This window comes from Fusarium oxysporum, chromosome I (assembly GCF_013085055.1).
Source record: "Fusarium oxysporum Fo47 chromosome I, complete sequence".
In the NCBI taxonomy this organism is placed as follows: domain Eukaryota; kingdom Fungi; phylum Ascomycota; class Sordariomycetes; order Hypocreales; family Nectriaceae; genus Fusarium; species Fusarium oxysporum.
The window spans coordinates 4,928,435-4,949,927 of NC_072840.1; the positions used below are offsets into that span (position 1 = coordinate 4,928,435).

The following is a 21,493-nucleotide window of genomic DNA, read 5'->3' on the forward strand; positions in this document are numbered from 1 at the left end:
CGTTATCCTCAACATCACCGTCGTCCTCAGTCTTGCCCCCCCCGGTGCTTGAGTTGTCTCCAGCTGCCGTCGCATTCACGATCTAGATGGTCCCCCATCTCTGCACATCTTTTGCATGGCTCTCTTGAGGTAGAGGGAGGGTGGAAACAGACAATCTCTTGGCCTTCATCGTCCCTGGCGTCCTTGCAGTTGGTGCACTTGCCAGGGCAACGATCCTGATGGCCTTTAATCATGCTTTTGATGTATTCTCTCCCACAAAAACGACAGGGAACCATGCATGCTAGTTTCTCTTCAACTTTGCAGATGGTGTTCTTTGCTATGCAGTCTTCACAACGCCGGTTTCTTTTTCCGCGCTGGCAGGGTTTGTGGTCTGTTACGCGCTATCGGGTGTGAGTAGTCGTTGCAAGGCCCCTTTCCGAGGCGATTGCACTCTTCGCAAATCTTAGAGAACCTAGACCGAACGCAGGGAATCCGTGCCTACTTGCATACTCCGCATTGGCCCTGGCAGTATGGCCTGTGAGTTCTCATGTCGTGCACTGTAGTCAGACATTTCAGACAAGTCCCTTTCTTGTCATGCGAAGAGTTACCACAATCTTGATCTTTGGCGTTGTAATCCTTGCATTTGTGGTGTCCTGCAAAGTTTCCTCGCGTGCAAGGCACCTTTTTTGCAACGCAGTTCTGGCATCGACCACGACACTCGCGGACGTGAGAATAGATGTTTCCCACAAACTGCAGGCACATGTAACATTGCTCTGACCCCTTTGGCAATGCTTTCTTTTGGTGCGAAGGCTTTGTGCATTTTTAGGGTGTAGGACAGGTGACGCAAGTCTTCTTTCCCACCGGACGCACGCGAGGCAGCGCCCAACACACAACGGTTCGTGTTCGGCGAGTCTGTGTAAGAAAGCTAAGCATCTGCCGTAGGTACCTGAATCCACATCCTTGAGACCAAAAGGCCCCCCTTCCTGTGGTTGCTCGCCTTCGAAAGACGATGCACCTCTGAGCCTCTCCCAGTTTGGTCCCAGCAGAGCCTTGCGCCTAAACTCAGCATTTTCATCAGACTCATATAGCTGGCTGCAGGCTTCAGGAGTATATAGACCTTTGAGGTCACTGGGAGCGAGCCCTTCTGCCACTATAGAGACCAAGACCCAGACAATCGCAGCGTTTGCAGTTGTGCTACCTGGATTAAAGCGGCACAGAGAACCGCTAGTTTCAATTCGTCAGGCTGAGTCAATGGGAAAACCAGGTCGGCTTCGGTAAACGCGGGCACGGGGGGTGTGGATCTGGTCTTCACAGGCGCCTTACCATAGGCATCTGGAACGGCGTCTTCTGGTGAAGAGAACTCGACAGTTTCGGATTGCTCTACAGAAGTCAGGTGAGATTCCTGCTCGCAATCGCTGTGAAGATCGTCCTTATCGTCATGACTGCTCTTGGCTCGCAAGTCTACGTTGATGTCCGAAACTTCACTGTAGTTGATTCTTCTCCGCTTGACGCGGCTGCTCCGACGAAGAGAGGGCGGCGAACGAGAACGATCACGGGAACGAGGCTGAACCTGGGACCCTTCACCCTCATCACCTGCCAATTGGTCCTCCAACATAGACTCAGAGCAGTCCACAAGGTTAAGACCATCGCCGTAAAGCTGGCTTCTGGACTCCTTGCCCGCAAACTCCCAGAAACAGTCGCTGCGAACCTCTTCTATGCGGGGAAACATCAAGGGGAATAGAGTATTTGATGGGTCGGTGCCGAAGTGAACAAATCGCCTGAGATGAGCAAGCAAGGTAAGTCCAAGGTCCTACTGATGCAAGAACCATCTGAATCCCTTAGGCTCAAAGTAGGGAATCCGGAGACGCATGATATCGAAAACACGATCAAGGAGGTGTACCAGCCATGCTGGCACGTCTCTTATCAGGTCGGAGGGTTCAAGGATCGCCAAGCTCCAGCCATGAGAATGAGCCCTATATCTCACGAGGAAGTTGATGTTGTCGTCGAACGGCGACACGATGAATGTTTCCCGGCTTTTCCCAGGTGCTGGATCTTGGAAGTACTCTGTGATGGCTTCCAATATCTCCAGTTTGGCAGCATCACTCTCTGCTTTGAAATATGACCAAATAAGATGGAATCATGGCAAGGGTCTTGGAAGACACCTTCAGCTACTGCGCAGAACGCATATGTAGTGAGGTTGTTACCAGGCATGATGGAGAGAAGATCATTCCTAGTTGATTCGGAAGTAATGTACTCCAGGTAGAGAGGCGCTGCCTCTTCGATGCCTGCCAACGATTCCGAGGGCGGATTCCCGGCCATGGGTACGTCCTCGTCCTTGTCAACAGAACCCGCGAATGGAGGCATTGTGAAGGTACAGGTAAGATAATGGAGGGAGGGATGGTGAAATACAAAGGTAAATACGATGTTGATCCGAAAAGGAAGTAAGAAGAGCAAGTGAAAACAAATGGAATAAAACAATAGGAGTAAGGAAGGATATGGATATCACAGATGTCCTAGGAAAGACGTTACTGTCCTGCAGTGTCCGTTAGTATAGGTAAAAGTCGGCAATAAGTTGGGTTTACAGCCTTGAAGGTAACACAGGGATTCATGTCTTATGAACAAATTTGAGGGCATTGAAGTGCCCGATCGCTCACAGTCTTCTCATTCCCTTACCAGGGGCTACGTAACTAGCAGATCAACCCAAACAACTAATTACGAGAGTGCCAAAGAAAGTCACCAAACAAAAGGGTATGTGAATAGAGCTAGTGGCAACACTTTATATAGATCGTGAGCTTTGCAACAGTATCAAAGCGCGGTAGAGGCACTTCGTCATTCACATAGCCCTGAGACTGAAGCTTTGGCGATATATTTACGAAGAGAACTAGGTGAGGCGCCAAGGATTAGGAACCATTCTCCCATCATTTGATTCGCTGGAACGTCATTCACTGTATTTTCTCCTTTTCGTTCAAGCCCAATGTGTAAACTCCCCTGTCACGGCTGGCAACGCCACAACCATCAAAACCGTCCCTGATAGAGAATGACTGCTCACAATATGTCACCCAATATGGATTGGTAATGGGAAAAGCGGATAGCTTCAGCCCATTTTCATAGATACCTATGCATATGAGAGAAATGCTAAAATAAAGGCACGAGAAGACGTTGCGGTTGAGTGACATCTGGCAAGCTGGTAGTTGACCCGTGTTCAAATTCCTCTCCAACAAGGACGAATCTTTACCAATAGCAAGTTTTCAGGACTGAAAAGCCCTATTAATTGTGAGTTCCTACCATGGACTAGATCATAAATTTCAGCCTAAAGTCATCGTGAGAATAGATGGCTTGTTGAAATGATACATGGATTGACCACATGACCCTGTACGAAGGCCTTGTCGTCTAAGATTTCTCTGCATTGATCAAATAAGCCAAGCTCACTAGTTTGCAGTTTGTAGGGTTTAAGATAACCATTTAGCTCTATTCAACAGCTCGAATGTGCATAGTCAAACCTCGCAAAACGCCAATATTGGTCATACTTTCTATATTAACATCACCGTAAGATAACTAAAGCCTAAATGACACGGAAGCTCGCCTTAGCTCTGACTCACCGCTAAGTCCTGTTTTAAATTCCTTTGTTATAGTCCTGTTGTAACTCGGTAGGTCTTATGGATAACTTGACCTGTCACTACCTAGGTATCTAATGCTGTGACTTCTGAAGTACGAACAGGGTCAAGCAAGAATATAGGTTGCATAAGTAGGCAGCCACACGCATCAAAGGTACAGTTACATAAAATGCCACAAAGAATTTCGCTTTCAAGAAACACAAGGGGCCAAGTTAATATCACCAGGTGTTGCCAACTGTTTACTCGTTTGCTTTACTATCATTCCTATATTTTTCTTCTCTTCCCAAGAGATATTTCTTTCATCCACTCATCACACATTCTCCACTCACCTCCGCACAGAAATCGACTGGCAACGAGCCCAGAGAGCCTGCTAATCGATACGTTTCCACAATGCCTGTGGTCAAGGTAAGTGGCTCAAGGCTTGACTGGGTTGATAATGAAACTGACTTATGATTCTAGCCTTTTAAGTGTCCCGAGTGTAAGAAGGGTTATGGAAGTCAGCCAGGCCTGAGGGAACACGTCAATACCGCTCATAAGCACAAAAGACATCGATGCCCGTACGGATGCGGGAAATCATACTCTCAATGGAATGGGATGAATGCACACGTCAAGGCCGACCATGAGAATACCGTCTACCCGTGCCCATACAAAGAAAAGGAGGGATGCAAGGCCAAAGACTTCAAGCAAAAGCGGTCTCTGAATGACCACATAGCCAAGAAGCACAAGGGAGAAGAAGGGAAATCTTACAAATGCCCTGACTGCTCAAAAAAGTATACGCAGTCACACAATTTGTCGAAACACGCCAAGGCAACGCACGAAGGCGTGCGTCTCCCTTGCCCTTATAAGGAAGAGGACGAATGTGAAGCGGATTTTGCTACTCCCGACGGTGTTAAACAGCACGTCAAAGCTATTCACGATGAGTGGCCACGGTTCCCGTGTCAAGCCAACGACCGTACGAAAACCTTCAAGCGTGAGGATTACGCCACAAGTCATTATAACCGCGTCCATGTCGATGCTCCCTTACCGTACAGCTGCGGCTTTTGTGGTAAGAAGTTCCAGTTTCTTCCCAGCAAGATTTCGCACGAGGAGAAACACACACAACATGCATGTCCAAGGAACAGTTGTTATCAGGGGTTCAGTTGCATTGAGGAAGCCTTGGAGCATGCGAAGGATCACCAACATCGCAGCGATCAACAATTATACGAATGTCCGCTGAAGAACTGTCGCCTCGCAATCATCGGCAAGGCCCTAGACAAGCCTTCTCTGGTCAAGCATTGGGATATGCACATCAAGCGGGAACACATTTCCAATGAACTTGAGTTGGTCTACAAAGAGGCAAAACAGCCGCTTTTCCGAGACATTCCAATTCTTGGTTCCATAATGGCAAATAACCACTCAATTCTCTTGGCGCCTGCCTCACTCGACAACACTGTGCCTGAGCCCGAAGAAGACGCAGATGAAGACGACCAGGGGGACGAAGAGGAAGACAAAATATTGGTCAGCGACGACGAGGATATCAATATCCTTGAGCAGAACAAAGTCTGGTGGGGTATGTGACGCACTTGTTATCCCCTCGATGGAAATTTGAAGAACTAATCGTCCACTAAATAGAGTCACACAAAGATCACCTCGTTTCTTTCAATGCCAGGGGTTACAAATGCGCCGGACCGGCCCTTGGAACGACGCATTTGATTGTCGAGGGCTGCCCCGTAGGCGCAATCATTGATTTCGACACAGCATTGATAAGGTGCAGTCGAGGTAGAAGGCTCCCGACCATGTCGCTTGACAGTCGGTGTGCGAGCTGCCACTCAGATATGAGGGTTAGACAGTTGATCAAACGATTCGACTCTCCCAAGATCGACCCTAAGGGTGGTCTCGGTGCCCTGACCAAAACATTTTCAACAGCGATATCAAAGACCTGGACATGCACCAAGGATTACGGACGGCGAGTTCGGCAGCCAGTTCGGAAAGGACTGGACCGAAAAGTTGTCATTATCGACAACGAGTTCGACCCGATCACACACGAGCTGTATGAAACAGCCATTAGTGACCGAGTTTTTGGCGAAACACTATTGAACACTCTCATCGCTCATACCGAAGAAACGAAGTCGGCTGTTCCCTCCCGACGCACACAGGGAGAGAAGGTCGGAATAATCAGTCAGCTGTGGAAGAAAAAGGTGTATGGTCGAAGCCGCGGATTGGCACTGCTGGACGTGCACCAAGTCGCAAAGAGGCTGCAAGAATGCGGCATCACACCAGAGACAATATTTCTGGCCTGGCATGTGTCATGCGCCGACCTTCAGATTCTCACAGGCTTTTGGCCAAGGGGGGATACCGCAATATCTTGCCCAAGGACAGAAATTGCTTCCCACTGATCCCTCTCTTCCGCGAAAACGTGCCTAAGGGGTGTTTCCCTTTACGTTTTGAGATCGTATACCCCGTAATGTTCACACGAAGCGACCTATGTGGGCACAACCACCGAGCTCTAGTCGACTGTAAGCAAGCTCGGAACATTTGCAACGGCCTCGATGATTTCTGTGAGCCGGTTGAGAGCCGTGGCAAGGAATGGCAGCCTGCTAAATTCGTGAAGGAAGCTCAGCGCTGCATTGGGGATTACCTAGCTTAATGGCGAACAACGGTGTTGCGGAGACAACGCAGGTTGAAGGTGAGAAGGCAATCGGCAGGTAGCCAAAAGATTAGACTAGGATTTAGGGTCATTATGATGAGGGTTTAATGAATTTAGACTAGATTTAGGTCGGCTTTTCAAGACTTTAGGATTAACCCTCCTTGAGGCAACCCGAGCTTTTCCAAAAGTAAAGGGTGTCCGTTGGCTACCATCCAAGTCACCCGCTGCTTTATTTACCTAAACCTAGTGATTATACCCTCAAGCGGCGTACAAATATGCATGCATACGTATTTTGGTGGCTTTGAAAACAAACAACTCCGATAAGTGTGATAGATACCGTGTACTCTGGCCTGGCAACAACCATGGTCCAGAAATCCCATCACAATACGACATCCCCCTTTCCCTTGGACAAAGACAACCCAAAGTCAACCCTCCAAGACCTGGAGGAACGAACACACAAGACGCCAACCGCGAGAATAACATTGTTGTACAGAGTAGTTACGTCGGATACAGTACTTTTCTAGCACCTGTGTCATCGGCTGCTGGACGAAGTTGGTCGTGGCGAAGTAGATTGGCTGAGGTTGAATGTTCCAACTAGCTTAGGAAAGGCCTTGGCGAAAGCATCACCCAGCTTCCAATTATCCAGGTTCCGTAGATGGCGCTCAAAGACGGGATTGATCATGAGCTCATCACTGTCTGGGTCCTGAAGTAACGTGTCGGTCTCCTCGTATGGCCAAGACAACGAGAGAGTTGTGGTAAATGGGACAAAGAAATTATCGAAGGGGTGAAGAAGCGGGTTGTGATCGCGAACAAGATAATCTCGCATCTTAGGGAAGGGAATGTGGTCAAGCCAGGCAGCATGTGGAATGGTGAGCTGAGAAGGGCATGGCGCCATCCATTTTGGGAGCCGATCATAGTTCTCCTCAGTAGGTTCTATTTGCCAGCGCATGACAAGAAACATGATGTAAAGCACGGCTACACGCTCAGGGAGAGTCGAAATGTCAGGAAAGGTGGCGAGGATATCGGTGAAGACTTTGGAGAGAGGGTGACTGTAAGCGCTGTTGGCAGGGTTGAGAAGTGATGAGACAGAAGGATAACGAGGGCCAACAACATCCTGAGCAGGCAGCCCATCCGCAGCACGTTGGCGACGTTCGCTGAGGAAATCGAGTAGTAAAGAGTCAAGAGGACAGGTCGGTGGGCAATTCTTGATAGGGGTTGCTGGATCGGTAGTGCTGGGTTCGCTGCGAGGAACAGGTCCACCAGCTGCACTCATGGCAGGGCTATAGCCGGGACTGTGTGAGCTTTCGGGTGTGTGGGCAGCCGACAGTGTATGATGTGACGGGGGTTGATGCTGGCCTTGCTGTTGCTCCTGTGACGGCTGGCCTGACTTTCCTTGAGAGCCCCAGCTTGCCGACCGGCTATGCAACGCACGCTCTTGATTGACGCCTGTCCAGTCGTGCTTCATAGGTATATGGCGGAACTGTGGCGTGTCTTGGGCGCCGTTGACACCATTCTGTATCCGGTTCACCCGCTGAGATGGTTCGAGTAGAAATTCTAGTCCAAGACGTTCAGGGCCCATATCGAGTCCATGTTGGAGATTTCTGCGCTGTTGAGTCAATTGGCTGGCAGCCTGAGCTTCAGCAGTGCTTGGTGGGCCAGGAGGTGGATGGGGTGAGTGGTGATGTTGAGGAGGCGCATGGTGCCCCTGGTGATGCCAGTGACCTTGACTTGGTGGAGGGTCATGACTTGGAGGAGACGCAACACTGCCGGGTGTCGAAGCAGCGTTTGCATTGTTATGGTGATTATTGTGGACGGCCAGAGTAACAGAGTGCTGTACTGGGGGCGCATACGTCTGAGCTGGTGATACGTATGCTTGTTCAATGCCAGCTATACACTGTGTTAGTCCTGAATGTTGGGAGAAGGAAAATGAGATGGCTTACCTTGACCAATAATGGGCTGGAGCATGGCAACTATGCCAGCTAAACGACGCTTGATGTCGGCATTCTCTTGCTCAACAGCTTCTTTGGCACGAAGAACGCTCTGTAGTTCTTGGTAGGGTTGCTGGTTGGTGAGTTCCTGGATCTGGCGCTGAAGATCCTCGATCTGATTCTTGGTCCGCTCACGAATGGCCCGCTGAGCCTCACGGTCTATAAAGGTGTTAGTGGTGTTACATATATCTTATCACATACGATGAGACCAATGGGGTGAGCCTAAAGACAGGAAGGGATAGACATGAAAAGATCAACAGGAACAAAGACGACCATTATTCGTCAGCAGCCTGGGTGACTGAACGGTGATAGGGTGGTTGATATGTCATATCACCAGAAAGGAAAGGAAAAACTGCACTCACCATTCGCTCTCTTCTTGGCAAGTTGCTCAGGTGTCAAATTGGCGACACCTCGACTTCCAGGACCAGCCTTCTTCCTCCTCTTTGCGCCATCATCACCACCAGCCGGTGAGCTTGGGTTGACCGCGTCGGCGTCGCGTTTGAGGGAAGCCGAATCATCGTCCGGGCCAGGGCCGAAGCCAGCGGGACTCTGAACGGTGCCTGGGGTATCGGGACCGGAGGCCATCGGAGCGGAAGCGGGAGGAAGCCCCCGTCTCGGAGTGGGTTTGTCCCCGGCAGTTGAAGCGGAACAAGACCGAGGCGAGAGGGAAAAAGGCTGACTGAGACGGAATGGAGGTTTGTGTCTGAGAGTGTGGGGGTAGACGAACGAGGATGAGTCGTTGTGTATCCACTCGCTCGACGAGCCAACTTTACCTCAACGAGGTTCCTTGCCTTTCAGTCAAGAGGAAAACCTCTTCCGACCGGGCAAGAAGGGTCCTGCCTCGTCTCGCGTCTGATCGCTCCTGTCTGCTTCACTCACTCGCTCGACTCAACGAGTCAGGACGAAGAAATGCAATGCAGTGTACGACACGACACGACCCAGCAAGGGGAGTTTTAGGGGAAATAGGCCGGTAATGAAGATGAAGATATCCAATCCCTTCTCACCTGTGGGGTCACTTCCCCTACTCGATACTTCTCTGCAGCGAGAGAAAAAAAGGGAAAGGGCGAGACCAGGCCAGGGGCTAGATCGAGTCGTCGGCTGCACAGCACAAGCACAAGCACGAGCAAAGCGAATCAATCGATTAACGACCGACCGGGTCTGTGGAAACAATTGTAACTGGAAAGAGACAGGCACAGCTTCTGAGGGGGACTGTTGACTCATAAAGCCCGCCAGCTCCAGGTTGAGAACGAGTCATGGACCCTCACAAAATTGGACTTGAGGGGTGAACCATGGACGCACAGACCACGGGCCACCGTCGAATCAGGTGACTCGGTAATTTAGCGAAAGCTCCCCCAACAAGATACGATCTGGGAATAATAAGACCGAGTGTGACCGTGAGAATAAGCGCACTGACACGCATGCATTTGCATAGGAGATGTTGATTGTTTTCATCATGATGAAGGTGCATGTATTCTAAGATTTCTAAGAAACTACTATATTATCGGTGTTGGTGGTAATTCATGGCACCTTAACAGTTCCGTGACAATTTCGACCTCATCTCAGTTAACTACCCTGTGATACTGAGTTTCAACTATATAGCTTTCAAGGAATAGTTGCGGGACTTGGACTCATTGTCTAGAGAGCTTGTTGTTTCACATCGTCAATCTAAAGGGCACTCATCCCAAAAAAAACACATTGCATCAATACTGTGATGGTACAATTACTATAAAGCCACCAACGAAACGAGATTATCCTCTCTCCAAGTCTCTTATATCAATGTCTTCCTATCCCACAAAATCTCTACCATCCCTTGCCTTGTCCTTTTGTGTGTCTCGTCTTCAAGCTCATTAGGCACCCTGCTATAGCCATACACCCAATTGCCTATATTCAACAAACCCAATCCGTGGTATTCTCAAGTCCAGCGTCTACTCTGCCGATGCTCTTGCAAGAGCCTCGTGTAGATGAGGTGGGAATCTGTATCGCAACTGACTGGTGTACGTCGTCAAATCCAGCGTCATCTGCTTCAGCTGATCCACCATCAATCGTCGTGTGCCTTCATTGCCGCTGAACTGGCCGCTTGTGAGCTGCTCTCGCTGGCGAACGCAGCAAATAATGGTCCACATCAATAGGTTGGGCACATTGATAGAAACGGGCTGTGAGAGTCCAGAAAACTTCGAGGCATATGCTCGAATGGTGCTGCCATCGCCTGCTGCATCCAGAGGGAGGATTTCGAGGCTTCGGATTCTCTGTTCTTTTGGTCAGCACAATTCAGTATTCGAGAGATCTGTAAACTCACGTCGAGGCACTGAGCCCACTGTCCGGATTCCACTAATCCCTTGATGCCGCTCATTTCGAGTAGCACCCGGCAAGCGACCTTGTTCTGGTCCTGAATCCTCCTATAGAACATGGCGTCTCGCTCGTACATGCTCATCATGGTCTTGGCCAACTCGACAGGATCATCAATTGCTGCTAGGCTGAGACTGCTGCCGGCGTCGGCCTCTTGTCCACCAGCCCGGGGCTTGACAGGCATGAGACGCATAGGGTCTTCGCCAATCTCGAGAGACACAGCCTCGCTTAATGCGCGACTGACAATGGCAACGACGGTATCATATTCACCAGCCAGATGGTATAGCAACACGGAATCTGTGGTACGACCGTTCTCATCCGCAAAACTGGCGGCCTGAAGCGTGACAGTGTTGACAAAGTCGTCCTCAGCATCAAGTCCAATGAGAGGACCGCGCTCCTCGATTATACCACGGATTCGTCGACCATCTGGTCGGATATCACCAATCAGCTTGCTGAACTCGCGTGTCTCGAGAACCAACTCGCGGAGAGCCTCGTGGCAGAGGCTGCCGTGTCGCTGGCCAGCTTCACCGCCAAGATCCTGGTTCAGGCAGATGAGGGTCAGGTAGTCCACAGCAGACACGACATCAGCGGCTCTAAAGTCACGAGTGTAGTAACCAATCATGCGGCCAAAGTTGATCTGAGGTAGGTTCTTGGTGCTGTAGCTTCGCAAGTCGTTGGATGGTGACATGGCGTCGCTTGGTCGGAGCAGACCGTAGAACTCGAGTGCGAGTCCAAAATGCACAGCATCGACGTATGAGAATGGATACAGGTAGGCAATGGCATCCTCAAACATACCCGAGAGAATCTGCAGGTAGAAAAACATGCCAAAGCTGCCGTTGCTGTCCTCTGAGTTGGCCTTGGGGAAGTGCTTCAGACCGATTTCTCGGATGCTAGACTGCAACTCAGCCAAGCCATATGACTCGCCAGCCATCTCGATCGTCTTATCGCCTTCTCTCGCCAAATTGAACTGAAGCCAGATCCAATCATTGATATCTGTGTTAAGTCCGTCCAGGTTGCGGTTACCGAGCTCGATACGTCCGATAACCTTATAACAAGCCATGCGGAAAGGATCAATTGAGTTTTCGGGGGCGTTGCGCGAGCGCTGAATGTACTCGTTTGTGCAACGATCTAGAAGCTTCCTGTTGGTGATACGACGATCCTCACTGGCAGCGTAGTTGTTCAAGTACGTTGCAAAGGTTCTATCAATGCCTCGGAACTGATTGGTGTTGTCGTTAACATACTTAGCCGCCTCGCTCACATGTCCTGAGCGGAGCAGATAAAACACAATAGCCCAGACAAATTCGCCCTGAACCTGCTGAAGCTCAGTATTGTCGGGAACCAGATCCTTTCGTGCAGACCGTAGTCGGATATACGCCTTGACCTTGCTGACAATATCGGGGAGACCTCCAAGCTTCGCCTCGTGAGGATGCTTAGCAATAAGTGACTCAACTTCGCGCAAAAACTGCTTCTCAAGGAAGACGTTTGCGCCGCTGAGGATACGCTTTCGCATCTCGACAGCCTTGGCTGAGTTGGGGTTGTCGTTGAGATACATATCTGCAAATTCGCGCTCCCTGGCCGTGGCATTGTTAAGTGTCGTCTCGGCATCAGGGTTCTCGCCTACAATCTCCATGACTGCAAGGTAAGCCTCAACAAGATGTGGCGCATGGGGTTCGTGCGACTTTTTCTCAACAGCCGCGAGCTCAGAGAGAATGGGATAAGGTCGCTTAAGAAGACGAGCTGTGTTGAGGTTGCGAATCTTCTCTGACAGACGCCCTTGCCTCTCGCGAAGCACTCTATCGTCAGAGGGAACACGACCATCCAGGCCACCAGACTCAGAAGAGCGATCGACATCTGAGAAATCAGTTGCATGCGCTCCAATTCGGCTTGGTGTTCCGATAACAGATTTCTGAAGTGTCGACCGACCAAGAACACTGGCCCTGCCGGTCTTTGCCGCAGGGGCCTGGCTCTTGCGCCTAGATCGACCGAAAGCGCTCTGAGATTCACGACCAGAGGTAGCAACATCCTCCCGAGGTGAGATTCCAAAGTGCTGGTAAATGCGCTTTCGTTGCGCCTCCCATTCCATTGTAACATTGTCTTCGAGGAAGTTATCAAAGTCGCGAACCGATCTGTCGATCCCATCGGCAATCATGCTAAGAGTCGTCTTGGTCTGGAGGTTCGAGAGGTATGTTTCGACATCGAGTTCGCTAGGGGCGTATCCATGGGTAGTTCGCTCAGTGCGACCAGCCTGGACATCAAGTAGGCCAAGATCTTTAGCAGCAACACCAGGATCAACACCAGAGGCTGCAAGAAGATAGTGAGCCTTTCCACCAAGAGGTTTGTCGCTAGGCTTTGATTGGAGCTTCTTCAATCGATGTCGCAAATCGCCCAAACCAAGCTCGAGACTCGGTAGGTCCTCCATGTTGGCTTTACCATCAGCTTTCTGGCTTTTGGCAAAGAGGCTGTCGAAATAGGCACCCGCTGGCTGTGATTGCGATTGTCCATTGGGGGCCTGGCTGGCAAAAAGACTTCCTCCCAGGGTGCTTCCGCCAAGGGTGCTTGCACCAAGCATCGAAGGCGCGTTCTGCTGGGGTTGCGGCTGCTGCTGCTGCGGTTGACCGAACAATGAGGGTTTTGCAGCTGCCGCGGGTTGTGCTAGGGAAGAACCAAACAGCGATGGCTTCTGTTGTTGCTGCTGAGCGCCAAACAGACCGCCTGTAGTTCCACTCTGCTGAGTCTGCGCAGGTTGTTGTCCAAACAGTCCAGTGCCAGTTCCGGCGCCCGTGGTTGTGCTGGCCGGCTGTGTCGTTGACTGACCGAAGAGACCACCGCCTGTGTTACCGGTCTGCTGCTGTTGTTGCGGCTGTCCGAAGAGGCTAGTACCCGTGGTAGCTGGTTTGTTTGCGCCCAGTCCTCCAAACAAGCCTCCTCCCGTTGTTCCGCTCTGTTGTTGCTGTTGGCTCTGGGCATTTTGACCAAACAGGCCACCACCTGTTGCTCCGCTCTGCTGATTCTGTGCTGTAGACTGTCCAAACAGCCCGCCTGTTGTGCCACCCGTGTTGCCTCCTCCAAACAATGAACTGCCACCAGTGTTGGTGGACTGTCCGAAGAGTGACATGACGCTTCGTTATCGATAAATACCGTCGGAAAAAATGCGATCGTGTTTCCTCGGGTTGTATACGAAGCGATGAAGTGCTGATGACAGACGAAATGTCTAAATGCGTGGTTGAGAAAATATGAAAAAGCCTGGTCAACAAACAGAGAAAGGCGGCGCGTTTGGATCTAGAAATTTAGGAGTGGGCCAAGGCTGGGATGAGATCCTTGGAGGTGAAGCTTTGTCCAATCAGAGAAAGTGTTTGCTCCTAGGCAACGCTAGGCAAACTGCAGAGTCAATGCTTAGAGCTCCAGCTTTCAGCCAGTAAATGTCAAGCTGGAAATCTGGAAATGGATGTTTGTGATACATTAACATAAAACATTGCAATTAACAAAGAAAGAAATCAATTATTCTATTTCATTCACCCTTTTCAGGGATACGCCTTCGTATCTACGCACGCATGATCATTAAATTACTGGCCTTTATACCAAATTCCGACGCCAATTGCCCAAATCCAGCGCTCATCAACTTCATATCGTCATGTAATACACAAGCTCAACTCCTAAGCACCATTGGGAGCACCATTGACATGTGCCTTCTTGGAAGCCACCTTGTCAATCTTGCTGCGGTATTCTTGCTGTGTCTTGCACATGTCCAGGAAGATTTCATACTTGGCATCAAGAAGAGCCTTCTCATCCTCGTTGGTGCTGGGATCGACCAGTCGACCTCGCTTGCTCATGCGATCCATGATGCTCCAGAGAGACTCAGGCTCACTGCCCTCCTTGGCATGGCTTGCTGCCTTGGCGCCTAGCATGGCAGCACCGTGAACGACAGCAGCATTGACGTAACGTGGGATGAGGACAGGCATGCCGCAGGCGGTTGCTAGAAGGTTCATGAGAACGGGGTTCTGGCACTGGGAGCCAGACATGAAGATGGAGGAGATCTCGTGGCCGGCATTGTTCATCTGCTCGATGATTTGGCGGGTCTGCAACGCGATGAATTCCATGGTGGCATAGTACCAAAGGGCCATGTTGTCGGTGCTCTTGTCGCTGTCCAGTCCAATCATGCTGCCTTTCATGTTGGGATCAGCTATTGGTGAGCGATTACCCCAAAGGTCACCGTAGAAGAAGTGGTGACGGCCAAGGTATGAAATCGAAGGAGCATTATGCTTCTCAACCATTAACTCAAGGTGAGTGTTGAGGAAGTCATAGATGTGCTTGTCTTCAGCCTTGGCAAGGGCGCACGTCTCATTGTAAGCGGGGTGGATATCGAGCATATGTCGCAGAAGCTCTCCAGTCGCGGACTGACCACCTTCAGCCATCCAAAACTCGGGCAGGAGGACATCGCGGTAAGGACCCCAGACACCAGGTACAAAGACAGGTTCCTTGGACAGAGCCAAGTGGCATGTGGAAGTTCCTGCAACAGCAGCCAAACGAGTGAAGGCTTGGGCAAGGTCATTGTGGGGTACAGCAGCGTTGAGCTCGTCGTCTCCAAGATCGACCTTAGCGCCCACAGTTCCGATCCAACCTGCATATGCGTCAATGACACCGCTGCCCACAGGGATGCCCATGGGAAGACCGAGTTGGTTCGCGGCTAGTCGACTCAGAGTGCCTACAGGCTCGCCAGCGCTGACATAGGTTCCGTTCTGCGAATTTGATGGTTAGCTTCTGGTGTATGAAAAGAATGGAGCAGATAAAGCAAGGGGAGAAAATATGAAAAAGGCTCACCACCCCGTTGACACCACCCATCTGTTTGAAGTCGTCCTTGGTAAGATCGTCAAGGCCAATCTCATGGTAGAAGTCTTCTTGCCAACCCTTGACGCTACCATCGACACCCACTGGGACGAAGCCCTGCTTGCAGACAACACTGCAGTAGCTACGGGTCTCGTTGCCAGTAGCCAAGTGGGTGAGAGCATCAGCAAGATCATAGAACTTGGCACGTGCGAACAGCTCAGGCGGCATGTGGTTCTTGAGCCAGAGCACCTTTGGCATCTCCATCTCAATGCTCATTTTTCCACCAACATATTTGAGAAGCTTGTGCTTAGTGTTGTTGATCTTCTCGGTCTCTTCGACAGGTCTGTGATCGAGCCACAAGATGACGTTGCGGTCATTGCCATCATTTGTGAAGTCTGGGCCGGTGACGGGGAGCGGCTCGTCGGTGTCGTGGGTGAAGACGGCAAGAGAGCAGGTAGCATCAAAGCCAATGCCCTTGATGCTCGAGGGGTTGACTGTGGACTCGCTGACAACGCGGCGGACACATTCGCAGATGCATTGCCAGATATCTGTGGTGGATTGTTCCTAGACGAGTCAGATTATGACGGGTATGGGGTTGCGAGTGCAGCTTACGTAGTAGCCTGTCTCAGGCTGCCATAGCTTGATGTTCTCAGAGGCCAGAGCCTTGATATCACCAGTTTCGTCAATGATACAAGCACGAGCAGAGCCAGTACCGACATCGACACCGATATAGTGATCCTACACAAAACAAGTCAGTCATGACACAATGTTAACCTTTACAACCGCCACCAACGGTTGAAGGGTGTATCTCGATGGACGCATACCAAAACTTGAGGAGGTCTATCCATTGCGACGAAGGTAAATTAGCAACTATGCCTGAAATGTGAAAGAACGGCGAGATGAAGAAAAACCTACTCCATGACTTTGATGGGCTTATGGTTACTATACATAGTTTTATTTCAGGATCAGAGTGAGACAACGTTTATTTTGTCCGATGAATAAGCTCCAAGGCTTGGGCTGGGTAAAACAAAATTCCCAAATGGGGAAGACGATGAGTGAGTGAGAGAGGGGAGGAAAGATTCGAAGAGGTGTGAAGCAGAAGCACAAGGCCGAGAAAGGAGGCGTCGTCTGAGGCGGAGGTGTCACCCCGCGAAAAGCAATAAAAGCCTGGAACTTTGAGTAGCTGAGGGTGTGTAGCCAGTTATGGATCACTCAGTCTTAGCTCGAGATGGACTGTAATGCTTTGTAACTCAATTCGTAAACATGAATAAACAGATGACGTTGCTCTCTGAGGACAAGAGAAGAGACCTCACTCATATATATCTATGATCTAAACAATTGAATCGACCATCAGACGATGTGGAGCCTCCTCCCAAAAATAAGCTCGTGGAACACTTTTTATTATGGACTCTCTTCCTCTCCTCTCGGCATCTCGCGATTCACCACCACCAAAAAAAAAAAAAAAAAAAAGAGAGAGGCCAGTCATGATGGGGAGAGCTCCATTGTTTGCCCATGATGGATGGGAGCTTTGACATGTTCTGAGCCCGGGGAACCCCCACCAAAACCCACTATTTTCAGGGCGGGGATGCTCGGGATGCATGAGCCTAGAGTGAGGAGGACGTGGGAGGCAAAGCCGGAGGGTGTGCTATGGGAATTTAGGTGTGTCTATTGAGATACCAAGAGCTCTAGAAGCTGAGAATCGCTGCAGGTTCTCCCAAAGATGGAGAAGCTCTGCAGCCCAGAGTTGTGCTGAATGTCAATGCCACTATTCAGTGGCGTCCTCAACAGCATCACTCTCAGAGATTCTCTACTCTTTTTCTTCTCTTGAACCGTTCAAAATGTTGCTGCCTGAGCTTAGGTGGGGTTCCCAAGCCACCCAGAACGGTCCATCAGTCCATTTCCAGGCCAGTGATAGATTTCATGATCTGCCATTGGCATTATGAGAACTCATGATGAACAGCAACAGTATCAAATACAAGGTGTGTAGATAGAATACGCCTTGGCAAGAGAAACAAAAAAGCAAAGAAGACTATTCCTTGCTTCGTTGATAGCCAAGAATCCATTGACTTGCGAATTGCCTATCACAAACATCGGTATTCACCATATCCATCTAGGTTTAAACCACATGGAATTTGTTGACGACGATGCCCAGCTCAACAATTTATTACCCCTCGAACGACTGCCTAACCTAACTAAACCTAACCGTTGGCACCAAACTCTAGATATAGCAGTACTCTGAGACTTAGAGTAGAAACTGTCTAAGTGACTCTCACGATACGATCGACGTATCTCCACCACAACTAACCAAAAACACACCGCCCACTTGGTCTCTTTCTCTCTGATAATAGTCCGTAGTAAGATGATATGATGTGGCGTAAACTTCCATCCTCTTCTCTCGGCCGAAGCGGGCGGGGTGGAAAACACGAGAAACAACAAGACAAGAGAAAAACTCTTGGTGTCCGATGACCTCCAAATGATCCTGGGACAGGGATCGTCTGGCCTCCACTGTATCCGGCAATTCCTATCATCCATCCCGAGGGGTCGGTTTAGCGCACTTATAGCGTTGCAGCACATTACAGCGGGATGCTGAAACTGTTCCAGCCATCAGGTCCGGAATTCCAGATCCGGCTCATCCGTGATGCATGGAGCAATTGGCCAATGGGATCTGATGATCTTCGCTCACCGAGATCTTGTGACTTGCTTGGCTGTGTCTTGTGCGGTGAGTATCACCTTGCATCTGGTCACCTTGATAGGATGGGATAGGCCAAGACAAGTTACACGATGGTCAACGAAATGCAATCATGCTATGCTATGCTATCTTTCCTTCTCCCAATGCTATTATCTTACAACCCATGAGCTGATGAGCCTTCAACTAAACATGCATATGCAGTCAAGATTATCACATGAGACAATCTCCTCAGCTCTGAAGGACATGTTCCCTCAACCATCACGCCAGATCAACCCTCAACATCTATTACAGGCAACACACCGCTCGCATCCAATTCCCCCTTCTTGAGTTTTTGCTGCCTCTCCCTGGTCTTTCTTCCTGAAACACAAACTCCCCTGACCATGCCTAAATCACTCCCAGCAGTCCATATCACAACCCATTGCTAGGCGTGGGACCAAATACCTATACATAATTCATAAATTCGTCACTCATTATTGGGATACTCCTGGCCTTCTACCAGGATCACCACTGTCAGCGTTGCCGCGTACGCTTCACGAATGGCACATGCCATACTGCATCCTCGTTAGCAACAGTCCAATGCACCTCTGTCACGTCGTATTAGACTTACCATGTTCTCCGAACATCGGCCACCACGGCACTGAGACCCCAGTGAGAACACCATGCTCGTGCCAAGACCTCATTATCGCGGACTCCGAACGCTTCCACCACGAGAACCTTTTCATCGTCGTTCTCATCTTCTTCCTCAAGTGCACCAGTCTGCATGAAACCGTTTAATGGTGCGTGGTTGTGGTTGAAGCTCTGACTGAACATATCTCGGTAGGGACCTCGCATCATGCCTGGTCCTGGGCTTGATCGCACACTATGCAATTGAGGTCCCCCATACAAACCTCCCCAATCTCGCACTCCAACGATGGAATCTACACGGATTGACGTGTAGACGTAGTCAAAGAAGAGCGGATGTGGCCCATCGGAGCAAGGCCACGCGGCCACGAATGAGACATCGTACATGAGTTTCAATGGCCATGACACGCCATCAATGGCAAACTGCACTGTTGCGTCAAACAGTCGCGAAAGCCCTGCCGCAGTAGGGGCATCCCCAGGTCCATCTGCTGGCTTGAGACTTAACAGCTCTATCCGTACCGTGTCAATAGCATCTTCAGGACCGCCTTTCGGGCGCACTGGCTGGTAATCCTCTACTGGGTATGCATCGGCGGCAGGACCAAGCGGGTCAGAACGCTCCGCCATCGACTCGACATCCTGGGGGCTCATCCGCTGTATCGGTTTCCGGCTTCGAATCCGTGCGATCTGTGTCGGGTCAAGATCTTTGGTAGGGCGCGCAGGGCCGATCCAACCAGCAACTGCGTGACATGTAGGTGCTAGAACTTTACCCACGATTGAAGTTGCCGACCAATATGTGTAGCTGTTCTTGTACTGAAATCCGCAGTGAGGGTGCATGTGTGAAAGAAGCGCGAGGTTATCAGTTGCACTGTCCGGATCAAGGTCAAGGAGAGTGTTCATTATGAGAAAGGGAAACGTTTGCTATTCGCAGTCAGCCTCTACTCATGGACAGAAAGAACCATTTGGCGATCAGTAGGCAGGAAGACTCACACCAGGCAGCACAAGACCACTGAAGAAGGCAAACGCATCAGAGCTGACCTCATCCAGAGCCAATTCCGAATCCTTCTGTTTCATATTATCAAGGGTATCGGCTAGGTTGGGCCATCTCATCATCTGAGCAAAGCGCCTCAACATCCTGATTTGCCGCTTCTTTAACTTATACCGAAGAAGAACTGGAATAATATTAGCAACAAACTCTCGTCGACATCGAATCTTGTCACTCACTCTCTTCAGGTGTCTTGCCAACATCGTCAACACGCACGAAATCTTGCCAACGACGAGCCAGGGCCAGATTCCACTGTATTGACGGGGGTATTTGTGATGTCAACTTCTCCTTTGCCCAATCACTATGCTGGTCTGACTGAATGCGCAACTCAAGCTCTAGACTCAGCAGAAGTTGGTGAAAGAATTTGTGAAACTGCTCCTCATTCCCGGGGCTTCTGTCGAAGATAAAGCGTGTAGCAACTTGGTTATGGGGGTTACTAAAGTCGATCCAGTCCGGGCGAGAAAGAACCATGATGAGGTCCGTAATCTGCTTGTCAAGGGTCTTGTGAGGGTTAAGAAACTTCTCAGGATCCCTCAAAATACGCTTATAAAGAACGCGATAAAGCAAAGACTCGTCATCGTCCTCAATACCATGGCGTAACTCCTGCAATCGATCAAATATACTTTCAAGACTCATGGTGCGAGGCATGACTCCCGCATCTCGAAGAGCAATTGTAGGTGGAAGAACACTGGACATTGAAGCCCATTCGTTTAGTGTGATGGTTCCAGGTAGGTGACCAAAGAAGAAGGCGAAACTCGGTTGCTCGAGGGTCTCCCATGGCCGGTCTGCGTAACCATGGCCTATTAGGCGCAACGTCATGAGCTGTGTCATGGAGTCATGGAGGTTAGAAACATCGGTATTGTCAGAAGACTTGCCATCACCTCGATTCCCACTCGATGTCGTATAAAGAGCATAGAATTCTTCGGGTTGGTGCGGTATAGGTCGTTTGTGGCCTTTATGCGAGGGAGCACCACGAGCAACTAGCTCCAGTGCGTGTTGATGAGGTAGTTCATCGTTCATAGAAATACCATAAGGTGGCCATGCTGATTGAGGGTCTCGAGCGCGAACCGGACGTCCGTTCGACGGTCTAGATCCGTTCGATGCGCGGGACTTGTTAAGAAAGCCGGACGACTTGGACCGTATTGGAGAAGACCGGGGTTCAGGTTCGGGTTCGGGTTGTCCTCTTTTCGGTCTGCGGCGCATGTTGGACTCGTCTTCAGCAGTCAGAGGACGCTGACTATCGTAGGTAAGATCGGGAGCTGAACCAATACTTTGGCGAAATGGCGCATGGCCTACGTCGCCATTACTAGCACGACGAGGACGATGGTATTCTCTAGGCTCAAGGTCTTTTGGCTGTAAGTGACAATATTAGCGATATGCTCAACGTTATACCTCGGCGAGATCGGAGCTGTAGCTATAGCTCCATAGGTGTTACAGCTGGAGCTCGAGCTCGGGAACCGAGGTTTCCGATGTGAAGAGCCCCGAATAGAGCTTCAGGAACATGCATTGACGCCGCTATGGTCGCTGATACTGTTGCTGTTACGTACCGGAGGTTTCGTCGAATGTCTTCTGGAGCTGGCCCTTCGGAGCATACTCCAGAGACCCTTCTTTTCGCCCTGATCTGTCATGATGTCATCAGGCGCAGCGCGACTCCAACACGACAATCGTTATTGAAGAAGTTGAAAAACTCAGAAGAGGCGCATAAAGTCGAGAGTCGCAAAGGCGTGGTCGCGACGCCTAAGGCGCGCTGAGAGATAAGACACG

At 50.2% G+C, this 21,493-nt stretch overlaps 6 protein-coding genes across 6 annotated transcripts; 1 reads left to right on the forward strand and 5 right to left on the reverse strand.

The window, feature by feature from the left end:
• Nucleotides 1-551: 551 nt before the first annotated feature.
• On the reverse strand, nt 552-2,471 carry FOBCDRAFT_256092 (uncharacterized protein; the record flags this gene model as incomplete). Its single annotated transcript, XM_059611177.1, has 4 exons — nt 2,142-2,471; nt 1,794-2,085; nt 1,303-1,757; nt 552-1,177 (listed from the first exon to the last, which is right to left on the reverse strand). Exons 1-4 carry the CDS (start codon nt 2,341-2,343, stop codon nt 552-554), a joined length of 1,575 nt encoding a protein of 524 aa, XP_059463925.1. The 5' UTR covers nt 2,344-2,471.
• Nucleotides 2,472-3,809: 1,338 nt separating this feature from the next.
• On the forward strand, nt 3,810-6,219 carry FOBCDRAFT_247202 (uncharacterized protein; the record flags this gene model as incomplete). The annotated part of the gene is made up of 4 exons (XM_059610795.1): nt 3,810-3,998; nt 4,053-5,142; nt 5,205-5,877; nt 5,907-6,219. Exons 1-4 carry the CDS (start codon nt 3,984-3,986, stop codon nt 6,217-6,219), a joined length of 2,091 nt encoding a protein of 696 aa, XP_059463926.1. The 5' UTR covers nt 3,810-3,983.
• A 171-nt stretch (nt 6,220-6,390) lies between these two features.
• Nucleotides 6,391-9,224, reverse strand: FOBCDRAFT_7898 (uncharacterized protein). Its single transcript, XM_031194351.3, has 3 exons — nt 8,570-9,224; nt 8,160-8,366; nt 6,391-8,106 (listed from the first exon to the last, which is right to left on the reverse strand). The coding sequence occupies exons 1-3, from the start codon at nt 8,790-8,792 to the stop codon at nt 6,752-6,754; spliced, it is 1,785 nt and encodes a 594-aa protein (XP_031029089.2). The 5' UTR covers nt 8,793-9,224; the 3' UTR covers nt 6,391-6,751.
• A 664-nt stretch (nt 9,225-9,888) lies between these two features.
• On the reverse strand, nt 9,889-13,818 carry FOBCDRAFT_212996 (linker nucleoporin NIC96). Its single transcript, XM_031194353.3, has 2 exons — nt 10,504-13,818; nt 9,889-10,453 (listed from the first exon to the last, which is right to left on the reverse strand). Exons 1-2 carry the CDS (start codon nt 13,666-13,668, stop codon nt 10,133-10,135), a joined length of 3,486 nt encoding a protein of 1,161 aa, XP_031029091.1. The 5' UTR covers nt 13,669-13,818; the 3' UTR covers nt 9,889-10,132.
• A 213-nt stretch (nt 13,819-14,031) lies between these two features.
• Nucleotides 14,032-16,309, reverse strand: FOBCDRAFT_212997 (uncharacterized protein). The gene is made up of 4 exons (XM_031194355.3): nt 16,202-16,309; nt 15,990-16,115; nt 15,372-15,941; nt 14,032-15,289 (listed from the first exon to the last, which is right to left on the reverse strand). Exons 1-4 carry the CDS (start codon nt 16,223-16,225, stop codon nt 14,207-14,209), a joined length of 1,803 nt encoding a protein of 600 aa, XP_031029093.2. The 5' UTR covers nt 16,226-16,309; the 3' UTR covers nt 14,032-14,206.
• Nucleotides 16,310-18,455: 2,146 nt separating this feature from the next.
• Nucleotides 18,456-21,357, reverse strand: FOBCDRAFT_235829 (uncharacterized protein; the record flags this gene model as incomplete). The annotated part of the gene is made up of 5 exons (XM_059610030.1): nt 18,456-18,507; nt 18,674-19,605; nt 19,675-19,856; nt 19,909-21,082; nt 21,277-21,357. The coding sequence occupies 5 exons, from the start codon at nt 21,355-21,357 to the stop codon at nt 18,456-18,458; spliced, it is 2,421 nt and encodes an 806-aa protein (XP_059463927.1).
• Nucleotides 21,358-21,493: the final 136 nt, after the last annotated feature.

What these genes read in the sequence shown, in the direction of transcription:
- FOBCDRAFT_7898 (XM_031194351.3), bottom strand. Translation starts at nt 8,792, where the DNA reads ATGGCCTCCGGTCCCGATACCCCAGGCACCGTTCAGAGTCCCGCTGGC. An exon ending in TGCCAAGAAGAGAGCGAATG is followed by an intron (nt 8,367 to 8,569) that starts GTGAGTGCAGTT and finishes ACACCTTTATAG; the next exon opens with ACCGTGAGGCTCAGCGGGCC. An exon ending in CCAGCCCATTATTGGTCAAG is followed by an intron (nt 8,107 to 8,159) that starts GTAAGCCATCTC and finishes CACAGTGTATAG; the next exon opens with CTGGCATTGAACAAGCATAC.
- FOBCDRAFT_212996 (XM_031194353.3), bottom strand. Translation starts at nt 13,668, where the DNA reads ATGTCACTCTTCGGACAGTCCACCAACACTGGTGGCAGTTCATTGTTT. An exon ending in AGTGGGCTCAGTGCCTCGAC is followed by an intron (nt 10,454 to 10,503) that starts GTGAGTTTACAG and finishes CCAAAAGAACAG; the next exon opens with AGAATCCGAAGCCTCGAAAT.
- FOBCDRAFT_212997 (XM_031194355.3), bottom strand. Translation starts at nt 16,225, where the DNA reads ATGGATAGACCTCCTCAAGTTTTG. An exon ending in AGCCTGAGACAGGCTACTAC is followed by an intron (nt 15,942 to 15,989) that starts GTAAGCTGCACT and finishes TGACTCGTCTAG; the next exon opens with GAACAATCCACCACAGATAT. An exon ending in TGGGTGGTGTCAACGGGGTG is followed by an intron (nt 15,290 to 15,371) that starts GTGAGCCTTTTT and finishes TCAAATTCGCAG; the next exon opens with AACGGAACCTATGTCAGCGC.